The 17148-nt window shown below is 43.8% G+C and overlaps 1 protein-coding gene across 1 annotated transcript; it reads right to left on the bottom strand.

The window, feature by feature from the left end:
• Positions 1–4832: 4832 nt before the first annotated feature.
• On the bottom strand, positions 4833–16992 carry hibadha (3-hydroxyisobutyrate dehydrogenase a). Its single transcript, XM_077590127.1, has 8 exons — positions 16838–16992; positions 15849–16009; positions 15208–15317; positions 15005–15126; positions 9301–9434; positions 9156–9232; positions 5800–5956; positions 4833–5584 (listed from the first exon to the last, which is right to left on the bottom strand). Exons 1-8 carry the CDS (start codon positions 16905–16907, stop codon positions 5426–5428), a joined length of 990 nt encoding a protein of 329 aa, XP_077446253.1. The 5' UTR covers positions 16908–16992; the 3' UTR covers positions 4833–5425.
• Positions 16993–17148: the final 156 nt, after the last annotated feature.

Genomic DNA, 17148 nt, shown 5'->3' with positions numbered 1-17148 from the left:
TTTGTTGCTTGGACGGCAAAGATGAAAAGCTCACAGAAGAGTTGTGTGGTACTACCTTAAAGCCAAGAACTTCAGTGGTATACTTTTTCACTGTTAAATGAGATTAGTAAGATTCATCATTGCACTTTGGAAGAGAGCTGCTTTTTTAGAGGTGAACAATAAACCTGAAAATCTACATCAAGAGGAAGAAAAACATTTTTCAATAGGTACTGATAAGCTGATATACAAGAATTTTGAGCAATGTGATATTCTTTTCCCTTATAAAAATGGATATCATACAAATCTATCACAATTTCTATTTGAAAATTGGCATTTTTTCTTGTTTCGAGGGACCATTAAAGGCTCACTGGCTGATAGTTTTAGGCTTTAAATGGTTACAATATAGTAAATTGTATATATTTTAATTATGTAAATAGTTTAGTTTCTGGTGTTCTATTTTATATTGAATTACATTTGAGTTAATAGTAAATCAGTGTTAAAAATACACAATGACTCTATTGGTTTCCCTGAAAAGATCAAATTATTATTAAAAAAAAAAGAAACAAATAATAGCCAATAGATGAATACGTGGTTCCCAAACCATGAATATGTTGGGGTCCAATTTATTAATTTCAGATGTCAATAATCATATTCAGGGGTTAAAAATGAAGTGCAATTCTATATAACCTGTTTCAAGCCATTTCAGAGAAAAGTAGCTGGCGAGCTATTGATAGCAGATTACAATCTGTAAACAAACCGAGTAGGTGGCCTCCTCTCGCAAACAGGAAGCGGCCACTTTGAAAGCCATCAAAATCTGCCACGATGATTTTACATGATCGCCCAGCCGTAAAAGCTGTCGCGACCGGATGCGGCATTTAATAACGCAGACAGGCTGACGCTAACGTCTTAAAAGACACGCGGCGTCTTCAGTCGAATCGTGTTTCGGTCATCCCAAGGTGACTTTGCTAAAAGGTTGGACACGCCGCCGTGGGCACGGTTGGACTTTTTTTTTTCTTTTTTTTTTGAGAAGGATGAAAAAGGAGAGCGGCGTTGCGGGGAGATCAAGAAGAAAGGAAGGAGGGTCGGCTTTATGGTGATGCTTTGTTTGTGACGGCTGTCTGCTGGATGAAAACAGGGCCTCTTTAACTTCTCCTGGGTTAATGGAACTTTTATGAGTTTGTCCTGCAATCATGCAACCCCTGGCGTCTCCATGCCTCCCCGCTCCCACGTTTTTCTTTCTTTCTGTCGGCGGGCAGATCAGAGGTGAGCCGTCGGAGCCCATCTGTAAACAGGGCTCCTAAGCGCCACGACGCCTTTACGAGGACGGAACCGCGGCCGACTCGCCAGTTTACGTTGGGTAAAGACTTGTTTGGGCAGCGGCGAGGAGAGGAGCACGCAAACGCGGGAACGACTTGAAAAAGTCCACTGAACCATCGTCTTCGCTTAAAAGAGAGAAGTGGCTCATTTGTTTTATGGCAGAAGTCGACACGTTGCTTTCGACAACGCCTGCTGCTTTAAAGCTGTGGTGTCAAAGGTATGGCTCATGGGCCCGAAGTGGCCTGCCAGGGGGTCCGATCTGGCCAGCGCAAAATCAACTCGTTGCCTGCTGTTGATTCAAAATGGATTGGATGCCTAGATTGACACTGATGTTGAAATTGTGCAATAACAATAATATATTAAAAGGTTTGCCTCTGCATAGTTGAAACCAGTGAAGTAATAAAAAGCAAGGATTCCAGCAGGGGCCATGGGACTCCATGGAAAACTGTACGGAAGTATCTTGGGGTTCAATAACATTGGCTCTCAGGGGCCTACTGAATACATATCTGACATCTACCCCTCTTGAATCTAGAGGCTAGCATACTGATTGAAAAATAAATAACTTGTTATTCTTAAAAAACAAAACTAAAACGCTGGGTGCTGCAGCCATGCTAACTTTGCTAGCTCTGGTTGCCTGGCCAACAACAAAATGAGATTAACAGTCTGTTTTGCACATTTTTGGGTTCATTTTGACAAAAAAATTGTTGTGGCTCAGCAAAGTCCAATCTATGGAATTCAGTAAAGCGGGACTTTAAAAGTAACCCGCAAGCATAAAAAGGCGCAAGCAGGGATTGAACATCGGCCGTCATAAAGCACGTCTGAGTAAAGAACGCCCGAGTGTCACATTCCACTTTTAATACGCGGCCGTGACTCACGCGCCGGCTTGTCACTCGCAGTTTTATTCGCTTCCATCATCGGAGTGTCGATTGCAATCATGGAGCTATCTGAGAGAGGTGTGATTGACGGGCCAGAAGAGAAGTGGAACCACTCGCATAACTGAAATGAATGTGCAGACGGCTAGGTTAGCATGCTACGGCTATTGGACTGACTGTAATGGAAGTTGATCACATCAATTAAAAATGAGTACGTTAGTAACTAGTCAAGTTTAGTGAATACGCTCACATTAGTTTGAAGTTGGCTTAAGTCGAACAAATAAGAGCAACAATCCACCCGGGCCTCAAAATTAGATTATGATGGAGAAATCCAGCGAGGGTTTCATTCGCGCGTCCTGTCAACTGGTTTTACGGCCAATGAAGGATGTGGCAGTAGTAAAACAGCTAATGCCTGATCTCTACATTTTGAACTCATTCAACCTAGAAATGTTCAATTTCTTAATTCTTAGGTGGAATCGTCTTTCTCGTTTTTTAATGCGAAGATGCGTCAAAGTCCCAACAGTCTCACGCCATCTTTTCTTAGAACAGCATAATAACGTTGCGTCTCGCTCGCTCGCCACCCTCGGATCCGAGAGCTAATTTGTCACAGTCAACGGCGCCCCTCCCCGTTTTCCATTCTACTCTCCCAGGACAATTTTAGCATTCCGTTTTAGTACGCCATGGCGATCTCGACCTCTCGGCGAGCCACGAGAATGACATTAACGAGCGTTTAATTTAGCCCGGCCCGATAGCGTGGGGGCGTTAGCGCGTCCTCTCCGCACGCCTCTAAACGAACCAATTATAGGTGTTTATGTAGCTTTAATGCTTGTAAGCGTCAGGAGAGAAACATTGCGGCGCTAGCCAGCTAATCAATAAGGCCTCGAACGCCCGTCCTCCCTCTCTTTTTACCATCTTGCCCCCCTTGTTCCATCTCTGTTCAATTAGTGGCGGACAGGCGTAGCGTATCGGGCCAATTGGCTGTGACGATAGCTTTAAACAGAGCGAGATGAGGCTATTGCAGACTCAAAACAATAAAAGACATCAATCTGAAAAATAGGGATGCTCACATATTTTTGCGTCCGATTCTGACGATTTGGAGAATCTGCCGATTTCTGATCACCTGGTTGGAAATGGGAAAACACCCCTAGTGGCTTATGATGATCTGGCTCTGATTGGATGAGGAAAAAAATGAATATGCAGTTTTAGAAAACATCAAACTAAGTGTAAAGTCGATTAAACAACTTGACCTGTAGCCTTTGGAATACACCACCCAGACACAGGCAGAGATAAATGTGTTTTCCCGGGATGCCGACCCACCCGCTGGGTATTTAAGACCCCTCGCCGAGGTCTGCGGGGCGCTTTTAGAGCGCGGCGTGATTACTCAGGAAGGACTTCGTCGGTACCGGGGCGCCATTGCCATCCGACCGGGCCCATGATCACTCTTCCAAAGAGAGTAATTAATATAATGAAGAGCTACTGAGCACGTGCGGCGGCGTGTGATGAATAGCGAGCGCCCGCTATCGTTACTCACAGGTGACGTTGGGCGTCTGTGCGCCCGCGGTGTTCGCGGTTTTTGTGTTGGGGAAATAGCGGAAGGTGGAGAAAGGGCAGGAAATACATGAAGATATGGTAAATATGACAGATAGATACAGATTGGATGGTAAATGTCTAAGAGTAGCATGTTTGGAAAATTGGGAGTTCGTTAATGACTATTATTATTATTTTATTAGCGGAGTACTAAATGTAGGGTAAGGTTTTTAGGGTTGTAAAGGCAGAATTGTTGGTTACAAGTTATGGCATGGATTTACTATATTGTTCTAGTCTTGTTCCGTGTTACAAAAGTGGGAATAGATTCTTCATCCTCTGCATGACATTCGCTTTTTTAATGATGTCATCACTCAACGTGTTGTGAAGTAAAATATTGTACAATTAAAATTGAAATGGCGTAACCCTTAAAAGGTATGAAATACTTAAATATGGTGAAATACAATAAATCTGATAATAATAACAACCGGTTTGTTATTGTATATTTTTGCTTTAAATGGAATCCTTTTATCAATTTATGCATTCATTGATATTTCTCTATGCGAATGAATGACACGCTCAAGTCTAAGAATCTTGATGTTTTTTTTTTCACTTTTGAATTGACTGTTTAGCATTATGACATTTCAAACTATGGCGCATACATATTCAAATCCAAACGTGATGTTGTAATTAGCTGTCACGCCGACGTGTTTGGCGCTGGCCTGCAGTGAAATTATCTTCGCTAATGAACCTAAGCGGAGTCAATGACTCAAGAAGAGGGTGGGGGTGTCGTGGACCCGACGAGACTTGTTTGGTTGCGACCCGGGGCTGAATTATTATTGGCGGCGTTGTGGCAAAGATATCAAGTCCACAATAGTTTACTGTGAGGGGCTTGTTACGGGCTGCTGGGCAAGCTATTATAGCTTCCAGTTTTCAGCGGCTAATTTAGCGACGTGTCACTTTGGCTGCATTCCGAATGAATCATTCCACGGCTATAAGAGCCGAGCTGATTGGCTAAAAAGCACAAGACGACAACATGGACGGTGTTATTGAGAGGCGAAACTAAATTGTATCAGGTTATAATTGCATTCATTAATAGAAATGAGAAAAAAAATGCAGCCGAGTAAAAAAAAAGAAAACTTACACAGAACACATTTTAATAAACATCTTCGGTTCAAGTATAAGGTTTCACAGCGCATGGGGAAACTTGCTAATTCGAAATTCTACAACAAAAATAAATATGTACATTTGCTTAAGTCCTTCACTGCCACTGACGCCGTGAGGCGTCCAATCCTTTTGAAGAAGTTAAAGCAGGGATCAACTAACAGTTCCTTGACTTTAACCATTCAAGTGACAACAGGAAAACAGGTAGAAGTAGATAACCGGTGTAGAAGTAAAACCGTGATTGACAAGGGTTAATACTTGAGTGGCAATGAGGTAAATTCAAGTCAATCCTATAATCTGGACCCCCTCCCCTGAGTAGTGCTAAAACTCAAAACCTCTAAATGTAACAATATTCCACAGTGAGGATCGGGCTTACTCTAAAAAAAAAAACGGCTCGAAACCAACAATTCTAATAATCATCCTGAGGGATAAGTATGGTGAAATATAAACCTGATCTGTGTTATTCTGCTAATATTTGGATTGTAGATTTTGAGTGTAGTCTCCCCTGAGTATTTTGGGATGAGCGCGAGGTTTTGGTGTTGGATTTTGTGTGCTCGCACCTCTTGGCCTCACTGTCCTTCTTCTTCGCGCAGAAACTGGAAGACGGAGGAGAAGTCCTTGTTGGCGTAGCCGCGGGAAGCCATCACCCGGAAAATCTGGTGCGCCAGCGAGCCCAGAGGGATCGGCGTCTTGGTGTTGGTGGCTGTGTTTTGGGCCAAGCCCAGATCCTAGGACAGAGAAAGGGTCAATCGAGTATTATATTGTCGTAGCGTGGGTTTTTAGTCTCCACGATTGGCGCACAAAAGCCCCCACGAGAACGCAAGGGCCGTCAAACATACCAATTGAGCAGACGTGTTGAAAAGCCCTAAATGTGACGACCTCATACGTGTGGATTTGTAATAATGGTGTGTCTGCGTCCGGGATTTGATTGACTTTGGCTTACTTTGGCCATGAGTGTGGTTCCGAAGCCTCCCTGGTAGTTGTTGGCGGAAGGGACCCCCTCCATGACGCCGGGGACGGGATTGTACGTGTCGCTGGACCAGCAGCGACCGGACGACATGTTGAGGACCTTGGCGAGGAGCTTGGGGTCCAAACCCAATCTAAAATTGGGACAAAACAACTGTAAATATTCCATTTTTTTCAATAAAAAAAAATAAAAAAATCATTGGAACGTCTTTTCTTAAAATGATGTTATATGAAAAAATAGTTTCAACTGTTCAACCAAACTATTCCATTTGAGTTTGACAGTCAAAGTCTGATTTCCGTAGCGCGCAATGACCAAACGTGTATCGCGACGGTCAAAGACGAATCATTCCAATCGCCTAAAAGGAGGAGAAAATGGCCCCTGCTGAACCTTCCGCCCACTTGCGACCATTCTTTAGCGTTAATGGCAGCGGGCTTGGTAATGGCGCCTAATGCAGTATTGATGTTTAGCGCCACATCTATCCTTCATCATCCCTTCGTACAAGAGGCGGAGGTGAAGCGGTTTAAGCGGCATGGGAGAGCCATAAACTTGACTGTCGCTTTTCCCCTCACCCCGGCCTCTGATTGGGCGCAAAAGCAGGCGCGGGTGCCGGATGCCACAACGAAGAGACTAGAACTCCGACGTAAAGGCTGCCCACATTTAAGGCTATGTTTTGGAAACGTGGCGACTATTCTCCGACGGCTTTTCCCGCTTCCACCCGCTCTCCTCCCCAATCTCCCGCGACTCAAGGGGACATATGTTTGACATCCCCCCCCTCCGTCCCACGCATAGACGCTGGCCCCTCCCCACGTTCCGGGTCAGCGGCTGGAAAGGTTACGGGCTGGGCGCACCATAAAACGCGCCGGAGCGGGCCGATCATTTGTTGTGGCGGGCGGGGACGGCGACGGCGAGCTGCTGTCCCCCCGTTAACGATAAATCAATGAATTTCTTCGAGGTGGAGGTGTTGTCCGCCCGCAGTAATTTGCGAGGAGAAGTGGACATGTCACGCTTTTAACAAGATTGTCACGGACGTGCAAAACGTGTTGCTGCGATAGAAATGTGCCATCGAGGATGAATCGCAAGTTACTGGAAAAACAACAACAACAACAACAACAAAAACGTCTGATGTTAATAAAACTCAAGATTCTTCCATGGCCTCCAATTTGAACTTTTACTGTAACGGCATCCCATGTTCATCTCGAGTTACTTCCTCCTCTGACACATTTTAAATTTTATATTGCAACATATCGCACGATAAGCACAACGAGTACTCGTCCATATACTCTTTTCCCAAATGTCCTCTGCTGTTACGATTTTTAAGAATACTAAACCACAACAAATATATATATATATATTTTAACAATTTCAACAGTGAGTCTTGATAGTCCTTTTTTGAACACTTTGACAAGACTATCATTTAAGCAGTGTGTACAAATCCGTGATAGTGGGACTTGAACGCCATTGCAGGCGTTAGCTAGACGCTAACAGATTGGACTTCTATGCCAGCCAGTGATATAAAAAAATAAATAAGAACATGATAAAAAAAAAGAAAAAAACATCTTTTAGCATCTTCCACTTCAATTAAAGAGCCCGACTCCTGTTTGTTATGGCACTAAAGAGCTAATGAGCGAACTGACGAGCTTCAACGCTTTCATTTAAAGAGCCAACGAGCACATTTATAAGCGCTAATCAATTCCTTCAGGCAGCGGTGAGAGAAAGATTTAATTCCTCTTGGCAAAACATGGCTGCCTGTTGTCATGACCTTTTCAAATTTCCCGCACCACTATATGTGTGAGTGTATGTGTGTGTGTGTGTGTGTGTGTGTGTGTGTGAATGCGACGCAGACGCGCTACACTATAAATCCCCTCCTTTCATGTTCATGTACATCATTAAAAAACACAGTTTGAGTCGGCACCCCCCACGCTGACTGCTTGACTGCATGCAGAAATGACAGCACGCGCAAATGAGCGAAAAGAGCTGCGAAGGGATTTAAAGGACGGAATAAAATGAGGAGGGAACACAAATACGGACCAGGAAGAAGAAGAAAGACGGCTGGTGTGCGCCTTTCTAATTGGCACGCGGGGCCATTCTTTGCATTTTGACAACGTCACGCTCTGGTGGGGACGGGCCCAACCTCCATCTGAGATCAACAAATTAGCTTCAAAAACAGAGCGTGTAGCAAAAAAATACATAAATAAAAAAAGTAAGTGTGCAAAGGTAAGAAAGCACATTTGTTTTAAGAATGGCTGCTTTTATCATCCCATTGTTTCCCGTCAACGACGATAAATATTATTAACATGGCATATTTAAACCATGCAAAGCATTAGCTTGTTAAAAAAATTAGCTGCATTGGATGATAAATGGCAGGATTTCAAACTTAAATGACGCTCGTCAATTCAGATTCAGCCAAATATCTTGTCCGGTGAGTTAAAAGAAAAAAAAAAGGCGTGCGTGTGACCCACTTGTTTTTCGAAATGTTGCGACGTGTAAATCCCGGTTCCTCCTTTAATGCCTTCATATTTCAGTGGCCGAGTGTGAGGATTTACGTGCGGCCGCTCTTGCCAATTTTCCTTTTTCTTCCGTCTCAGCAATGATAAATCAGCCGCAAAAGCACAGCTGCACGCACGCTCACGCGAGCGCATCAAAACCAGGTGCACTACGCCATTTAAGTCGTCTAAACCCGTAAAAAAAAACACCTCATATTAAGACTGAACGGAGGAAGTTGTCTGACAAGACAAGTGTATTAGTTTTGGTAATTTACACTTGGGGAGGACAGTTTCAACTGAGAAGAACTGGGATAGGCTAAGGAAGGTTATTATTGATTTTTTTTTAAAATTGTCATTTGTCTTGATATCTTCTTATTAACACTCTTAAATGCGGTCTGACGGGATCTTTGTGGGAGTAAATCAGCAAATGTAAATCAGAGGCAGGGACTCCACCTCCTCATCAATCTTTCTCGCAGCCCACAGTGACCTCTTTTGCACTCCTAGGAACTAAACTACTGGATTTTTTGGACTATAAAGCGCTACTTTTTCCTCTCCGCCGGCACCCTGCGGCTTTAATAACAGCGGCGGCTCGTTTATGGATTTTTACCGGCTAACGGGCTTGCTTCGTTCAGTCGTTTTTGTTTGCTCGGAGCGTCGCGGTGACGTTGACATCTTCTGATGTAGCTTTAGCTTTACAGCATGCTAACGTATTGTGATGAAAAAAACATAATGTAGAAGAATATAAAGAAGAATGATTTGACGCTACGGTTTAGCAAAAAGGAGACCCATTGTTTTCTATGATGAAGCGACTATGCTAGCGCGCTGCAAACCAGGGTAAAGTGGGCTTACCTGATCCCAAGGTTCATAGTTTCTGCTGTTCCAATCATCCCAATGGCCAGCAGCATGTTGTTGCAGATTTTTGCCGCCTTGGGAAGTTGAACAATGAACTGCCGTGAATGTGGATTTGCATAAAATTGACAACCAAGACTTTTACCTGTCCGGTGCCAACTTGTCCACAGTAGACCACATTGGCTCCCATGCAGGTGAGAAGCTCCTGCGCGGCGTGGTACTCTTCCTCGGCTCCACCCACCATGAAGGTGAGCTTGGCTAAGCTGGCTGCGCCAACACCTGAACACACCACGGCGGCGCCAAGTTTCAACATGTGACATCCCGTATTCTTGATATACAGTAATCCCTCGAATATCGTGGACATTGTCGACCAAACATGGCCACGACAATTGAAAAACCGCAAAGTTGGATCACCCCAATTATTAGTACATATTCTCATTATTCATCATCTCAACGCATTGTTACACATTGGGTACATTTCACTTGTAATGTAACTTAACCAAATTTTGCAGGTCGTCTTTACACTTGCGATTCCGGCGTGTTAAGTAGCGTCGTAGCAGAGGGACGTGCGCATGTTTAAAAGGCGATTGTTGCAATCATCCGCCGCACAACCCTCGCGGGAGCCCTTGCCTTTTGTCCCGTCGCCCTTTCTCTTTCACCCGCACGCAGACGTACGGCCAAGACGCGGCAGCTGTGCCCGACGCGGCTCCTCCTCTTTGGGCGATCGGTGACAAGCTTGAGGGGTAATTAACTTTTCACTTTATCATGTTCAATTAGGCATCCCTCCCCACGCCTGATGGCTTAAGGAGCGTGCCATGTTGTGGGAGGCAACGGCGACCCCCCCGGCACCCCCCTCTGACCAGCTCTTCATGTAAAAAATAACTTCTTTTCAAGCGCGTTGGAGCCCATCGGGCCAGTGTTATCCTTTAAATGCTTCGGCGGATCTCCCCAGACGCCACGTCCACCCGAACAAAAGCGCAAAATGTTGAGCAGCTTGCAGAATCCAGCACTTTTATGGAGGTAGAGCGACGGGGAAAGAGAATTTCTAAATCTCTTCGGGGTGTCGTCAAACTGTAATGAAAGACCTCTTAATACTGACCACCTAATAATGGCGGTGTTAATAATTGAACAGGAATTAAGAGTTTGACCAAAGAGACGAAATCACATTATAGGTACAGGAAGAAGAATGGCAAGAGTGGAGAGGATGGTCACACAATGCATGCGAAAAAATGTTTGGTGTGCATTTGGGTTGGGCAATCTGTCCCCAAGAAAACCCATAAAATCATCATTTTCTTTTTTACTGGTAGTTTTTACAAAATGGTGTCTACCGTTGTGTATTAGCGTTATGCTAGGAAGTGTTCGAAAAATTTAAATTTGTATTTTAATGCACAAGACATGTCATTTTCTTTGGGAAGCAACACTTTGCTTCAATAGCTAAATACGGATTGGACATCTCTTGCCGTCAATTGAAAGCGATTTTTAAAAAAGTCATAGCTCGGCACTTTGCTCTCTTTTCTATTAATGCTTCGCAGTTTTGTCATGACACGTGCTATGGCGTATCAAGTCAAATCTACCCTTTGAGTCTATTTCTTTACGAGCAGCAGACAGAAGCACATCCACTTACAAAGGGCAGTGCGACAACTGCCGCTTAATTAGCAGAGATCACGGTTCGCGGCCAACTAAAGAGGCAATTATCGATAATGCGGTCAATGCGCCGATCAATACACCTCACTAAAGAGAAAACAAACAGAGAATATAGAGACGCGAATACATTCTTTTTACCTCCCAACACTCCTTGCAAATGAACTAATCACCCTAATAAGCTGTGATGATATGTAGAGGATTTCTGTAAGCAGTTGTCATACAGGACGGATGGAAGATCGAATTTAGTCGGGAGTGAAGAAAAAAAAAAAACAATATTGAAATGCGTGCGCGTCAGAATATCGACGACTGTTTTTCAACATGCGTGAGCATAAGCGTGTTCCCTGACACGCCTTCAGTGGCTATTTTATGCACATATGCATCAGCGTGCATGTGCAGAGGGACGTCCCGTACTCGGGTCGGTTCTGTCAGAGACGGATTAAAGAGGAATCCTAATGAGGTTTCCTGAGAGCCCAGCGCGCCGGCTCATCCATCCCAGCGGGAGTGACAGTCGCGGATCGTTAGCGCCGCGCAGCTACACGACGCCCCCTAGGGGGAGACAAGATGTGAGAGTGCGGGGAGGGGGGGGAGCCAGGCAGTTGTTGATTGGGCGACTACGACTTCACAATTGAACACGAATCAACACATTTTTGGAGGAACGTGAAGAAAAATGCGCTATCGTTGAGTTCCCTTTAGGAGGCGGGGCCTAGCAGAGTTCGAAATGTGAACAAATCGAGAACTTTTATGCAGCGGTGTCAAATCTGCGGTCCCCGGGCCAGAAGTGGCCTGCTGGGAGGTCTGATGCGGCCTGACGGGTACTTTGTTGCTCATTCATACTGTATGGACAGAATTAAATGCTTTCATTTTTCAAAGGAACACTAAGCCACACGTTATTTTAAATGATGGTTCATATTTGATATGCCGTTTCGTGTGAAATAACATTCAGGAATTTGTGAACTTAACCTAACCTGAGTATAAGTTGCATTGCCAATCAATAAGTAAAGAAACAATCCCGTGCTTTTTAAACATTACATTCAAAACATCTACTAGAAAAAAAACAGTGCCCCAACTTTATTTGCAAGGCAGTCCATTTGCAGTAAACAAACAGAACCTTGTTTACTCCCAACATTTCCCAGCTAACTTTGGCTTTCCTGCAGGAGCCAATCAATGGCGACGGGGATGTTTGGAAGCCAACGGCATGTCCTCATGTGCTCCACCAATATAATTACACCCACGGGATGATCGCGTTCTCAAACAAATTAAAAAGCTATGAAGGCGCCATTAAAACCATAACGGATATCGAGTAATTCAGTTAAAGGGTGTAAAAAAAAAACTCCAATCGCGCAGACCCATAAAAGCTATTAAAAATGTCACTTCCAACCGTTTGTCTGCCAACTTTGCTAATGCGGCGACGTGGTGCTAAAAACACTCCAGCTAATGACTACAATACCATGAGAACTGACACCGTGAGAAACTGCGACTCAAGTTTGCCTTTTAGGGATACCATCGCTTTAGGGTCCAAGTTTGCCACGCCTGACCATCGACCACGAGACCAACTTTAATAATCGGCGCCATCATGATCATCATCACCCTCAGCAACGGCTCAATTCCGCGGGCCGAGCCTGGTCAATGGTAGTTGACAAGAGAATGGAGTGGGAAGGCGAGATCCGCAATCAATCCTTTCTCTCCGAAGAGGCTCATTTAAAAAAACACACACACACAAAATGTGCAAGCAAGCGAAGAACGGTGTACAATTATTCTGGCGGCCCGGCATTATCAGGACTCTTTTCAAAAGTGAAAGCAATGCTAATTCCTGCTTAAGCGAGTGACATTTGAGTTCCGTTTGATGGACAGAGTTGGTTAATACGACTCGTCCACCAGCTGACATTTTGTCCGTGTGCGCACAAACACAACTGGGCACGCACAAACACAGGCGACAGATGACATTGGAGAAGTGGGAAGCAGTCCACAGCTGCTGTGGCTCCAGCTCCATCTGGAGCAGGGGCTCCAGAACCCCCCCTCAGTCGACGCTACCGTGACTCTGTTTACCACCCTTCCGTCCGTCCGTCTCCTCCCATGGCCCTCACGACTCCCCATCTCTCTCTGTGTCACCAGAAGCCCTCAATGGGGGGCTTGTTATGCTAATCTAGTCTTTGGGTCGCCGTCTCGCTAGTTCTGGTTAGCCGTCAAAGTGACAGACTGCAACCGCGACCCACCCCCTTCGCAGCCGAATCATTGCTAACCTCTGCTAACTGGCCGTCAGGCTGTGAGACTCATCTTCTCATTAATCCCATTCTCAGACTGGATTAACCTGGCCTGAGTGATCTGTTACTTTCTACTGCCACGGACCAGACAGGTTGGGGCTGACAGGTTTTCAAACACAAGGTGACAGCTCCTATTGAGCTAATAATAATGTCAATGGTGGCAAGTTAACTTCATTTTTTGGGCCACAAATAAACAGGAGATCTAGTTGGCATTAATGTCGCACGCCAACCAAACTGAGTTTGACACCCTTGCTCTACAGCGTAGTATCCCTGAAATCAGGCTTTTGCGAGGGTGTCGTACCTTTGAACAAAAGACACCCAATTTTATAGGCAATAAAAGGCATGCAAAAAGGCGGTGATCACCGATCACAGGAACATACATAGATTGTCACTCGGAAGGCAAACATTAAAAACATCCCTCATTTTTTCATTGTTCTTTGCTAAAATATCCGAAATAGTTTGACTACAGAACCAACTAGCATTAGCCTCAGTTTGAAAAAATTAAGGATTTTCACAACACTGGCGCTGGGAAAAAACAATGAACATTTTTAAGGGCGGTTTTAAAAGCGTTAGAAATGTGGCACACCGCCGTGGGCATGGAGGGACAGACACAGCCATTTTGGGGTAATTACTGCTAACGAGCCTGCCACTCTCGAACCACAGTTTCTATTTTTTCCAATTGTACGCCAACACCCTCGACACGTGACAGAAGTTGTTTTGTCGTCTGAGGAGGATTCAAAATCATCGAGAAACTTTCATCTCATCTCATTTTCTCAACCGCTATATACTACTCGGACATAGGCCGGGGGTCGCTATATCCTCACTATTTTTTTTATTTTGTGCATTTGTATTTTCTTAAATAATAATAATACTATTCTCTTTCAATTTTAAATAATGGTTAAAAACAAAAAAGGGGAAAACCCTGTAAATATTCCTTTAAAAAAAATCTTAACATGATTATGTAGTCTTCTCTGTAATAAAAATGGAAAATAATTGGATATTAATTGACTAAAAAAAAAAAAAGTGAGAGTACACGAATGGAAAATGTGTTTGGCACAGCCAGTCATAGTAGAAGGTCAATCATTGGCCATCTCCGTCTAGTAAAAAGCTCATTTGGGAGACAAACTTCACAGAGGAGTGCACACACTAACTGTTCACTGTCTGTAGTATGTAAACAATGTGTGTGTTAAGGGAGAGTATCTGGCTTACGGCTCTGATCTCCAGTCACTCGCTGCCGCAGACGCCAGCTGGTAAACACGCCATCGGCCCGCACTCCTTTGGAGAACGGGAGCGCCGAGCAGCCGAGTGTGTCGTGCGTTCATTCCGAATTGCGCAATCGAAAGTTGGCTACCGTCAAGGAAAGCAAACCCGTGCGTCACAATTTGGCTTTCTCCAAATGCGCGCCGGAATCCAAATTTGCGCGCGAGATGAAAGGAATCCCGACGAGACGGCGTGATTGACAGCTTGAGCGTGGGAGCTTTTCTCCTCTTTATGACTCTCTATCTGACATGAAAGGCACTAACATGGGATAGCCGCCATTACCGCTCCATCAACGTGAAAAAGCTCTGACGCGGGACTTCTCCGGCGCGGCTCGGCCCATTAAGAGCGACTGGCGATCCTGTGCTCTGTCAAGCGGCCATCGTGAGCAGACAGCGCCGACGTAATGAGGACTTAAAACCTCAACCCTGTCTCGGAGACCTCTTGGTCAAATGCGGTAATAAAACCTTAAGACGGCACCTCGCCGCTTCAGTAATTACGACCCGTGTTGCGACATTAACCCAAAAGGTCCCGTAGGTGAAATTTACAGTGATTGGGTCAGGAATAGGTCGCAGAATTACCAATAAGGTTAGTCCAATTGGATTCTTTGTTACTTTTAAAATGATCTTTAAGTGCCATGGACAGTCAAAAATGACTTTAAAAAATATATTTTTTAAATTGCATTACCTCCTGACACTGGTGCATCCATGAACACAGCGCCCATCTTCTCCGCAGCCACCGCCATTTCTTTCGAGACGGCAGGGTCGATGGTAGAGGAGTCGATTAGAAGCGTCCCCTTCTTGACTTTCCTAACAATGAAACAGATTTTTGATAGCATCCTCACTTTCTGACGTGTTTATGGGGACATTCGGAACCGTGGCAAAACTTACTTAAGTATGCCATTTTGGCCCGTGTAAACCTCAACGACATTTGGACTCGAGGGTAGCATCGTGAAAATACGGTCTGCTTTCTCAGCCACATCTGCTGGGGTGTCCATCACCTGCAAAAATAAATCCATTTATGTATTTATGTACAGCAAGGGTGTCAGACTCGGGTTGGTTTGCGGGCCGCATTAACGTCAACTCGATTTTATGTGGGCCGGACCATTTTAGATATAATATTTAGATTTTTTATATATAAATGGATTAAAAGAACTGGATTAAAAGCCCTGAATATTCAGTTTTTTGTAGATCTAAAACAATGTTTATTTTAGCTTTTTTTAAATATATTTTTAGATTTTACAAAATGGTTTTTGAACTAAAAACAGAATAAATTGATTAAAAATTTACAATTATTTATTTAAAAGGGAGAAAATCAGGAAATTTAATATACATCTATACTCTTCATTTTAATTTGATCCTAAAACAGAAAGTCGGCACTCATGATTTACTTTCTCGGGCCGCACAAAATGATGCGGTGGGCCAGATTTGGCCCCCCGGCCGCCACTTTGACACCAGCGATGTACAGTAACAAATATTTAAGGACTTTACAAGCACTGTATTTGCGTGTGAGAGCTTTAAGAAGTTGTTACCTGGGCGCCGAGATCACGCAACTCTTTGCAGGACTCCGGAAAGACATCAGTAGCGATTATAGGGTATCCATTCTTTAGTAGATTCTTGGCCATGGGGCTGCCCATGTTTCCCAAACCAATAAACCCAACTGGTGTTTTTGAGGCCATTGACCGGATGAAGACTGAAAGACAAGGAAAAAAACAGCATAGAGTCAGCCGTGTAAAATAAGTCATCAAAGAAGTATTCACTTGAACTTGTTTTTTTCCAATAAAAAGTGCCTTAACCTAAAATGAACTGGTGCAGGTCACTTTTAGAGCCAATCTTTGTATTTTTTTGGCTAACCTATTAAACAGTGAAGGATGAGCCCAAGTCCTGGCAGCATAACAATACTAAATACTGGCAACTCACCAAGCAGACAACAAAAAGGCTTTACAATGAAGTACAAATACTAAGCCCATTTATAGTTAGGGAAATTTATCACGGCATTAAAGTTGACCAATAGTTTCATGCTGACAAAAATAAGAATCGTACTAAATTCAAAGAAACTTTTGTGCCAAGTACTGATCAAGCAAAATCGTTTACTTTCAGTAAATGAATGGTACATCCTGATTTATGACGTATATGCAGTTTAGAGTAATTTAAGAGTGGAAAATCTAGTTGCTTTATTTTTAAGGGATGATTATTCTTCAAAAACATTCTTTGGCACGCTGATATTATGATGTAAGAAGTCATTGGCAATGTGGTCGAATTGAAATGTATTTATAACTTGAATTATAATTATACTCATTTAGAACTAAAAATACAACATTTGCAATTTGCAACTGCACGATCAAGATGATTTAAAAGATGAATTAAGGTTGCATTTATTGAACCATGATTGCACAGAGCAGGTAGTTAACAAAGGGATTGCAGTCACTTCAGCGTGCTAACACAACTAGCATTGGTCTTAGCATTCTTGCTGATCTAAAACACGACAACACCAGAAAAAACACATGGGGAGATACCTTACCCAAAGTAGGGCTGACATGTTTATTCCACGTTGGAAAAACATTTGCAACCCCTCTAAACAACGCTGCCATGCTTTTTCCCCTTGACCTCGGCAGTCGGCATTCACTGTGACAGTTGTCACGCCGCTAGAGCAAAATAGACCAGTAAAGATTGACAATTAATTCAACCAATTGTAGTTCGAGAGCTGTCGTCTCAGCCAATGGGAGTGATCTAAAGGCGGGCTATGGTTTGTTTTCATTGCCCTTCAGTCGTACATGCTTTCAAATTAACACAGATATATCCCCCCGATCGCTGGTTTAAGGGTACACTACT

This window comes from Stigmatopora argus, chromosome 21, assembly GCF_051989625.1.
Source record: "Stigmatopora argus isolate UIUO_Sarg chromosome 21, RoL_Sarg_1.0, whole genome shotgun sequence".
NCBI lineage: Eukaryota > Metazoa > Chordata > Actinopteri > Syngnathiformes > Syngnathidae > Stigmatopora > Stigmatopora argus.
This window is presented reverse-complemented; position numbering and strand designations above follow the sequence as displayed.

What these genes read in the sequence shown, in the direction of transcription:
- hibadha (XM_077590127.1), bottom strand. Translation starts at nt 16,907, where the DNA reads ATGGCAGCGTTGTTTAGAGGGGTTGCAAATGTTTTTCCAACGTGGAAT. An exon ending in TGCGTGATCTCGGCGCCCAG is followed by an intron (nt 15,318 to 15,848) that starts GTAACAACTTCT and finishes TTATTTTTGCAG; the next exon opens with GTGATGGACACCCCAGCAGA. An exon ending in GAACCACACTCATGGCCAAA is followed by an intron (nt 5,585 to 5,799) that starts GTAAGCCAAAGT and finishes TCTCTGTCCTAG; the next exon opens with GATCTGGGCTTGGCCCAAAA.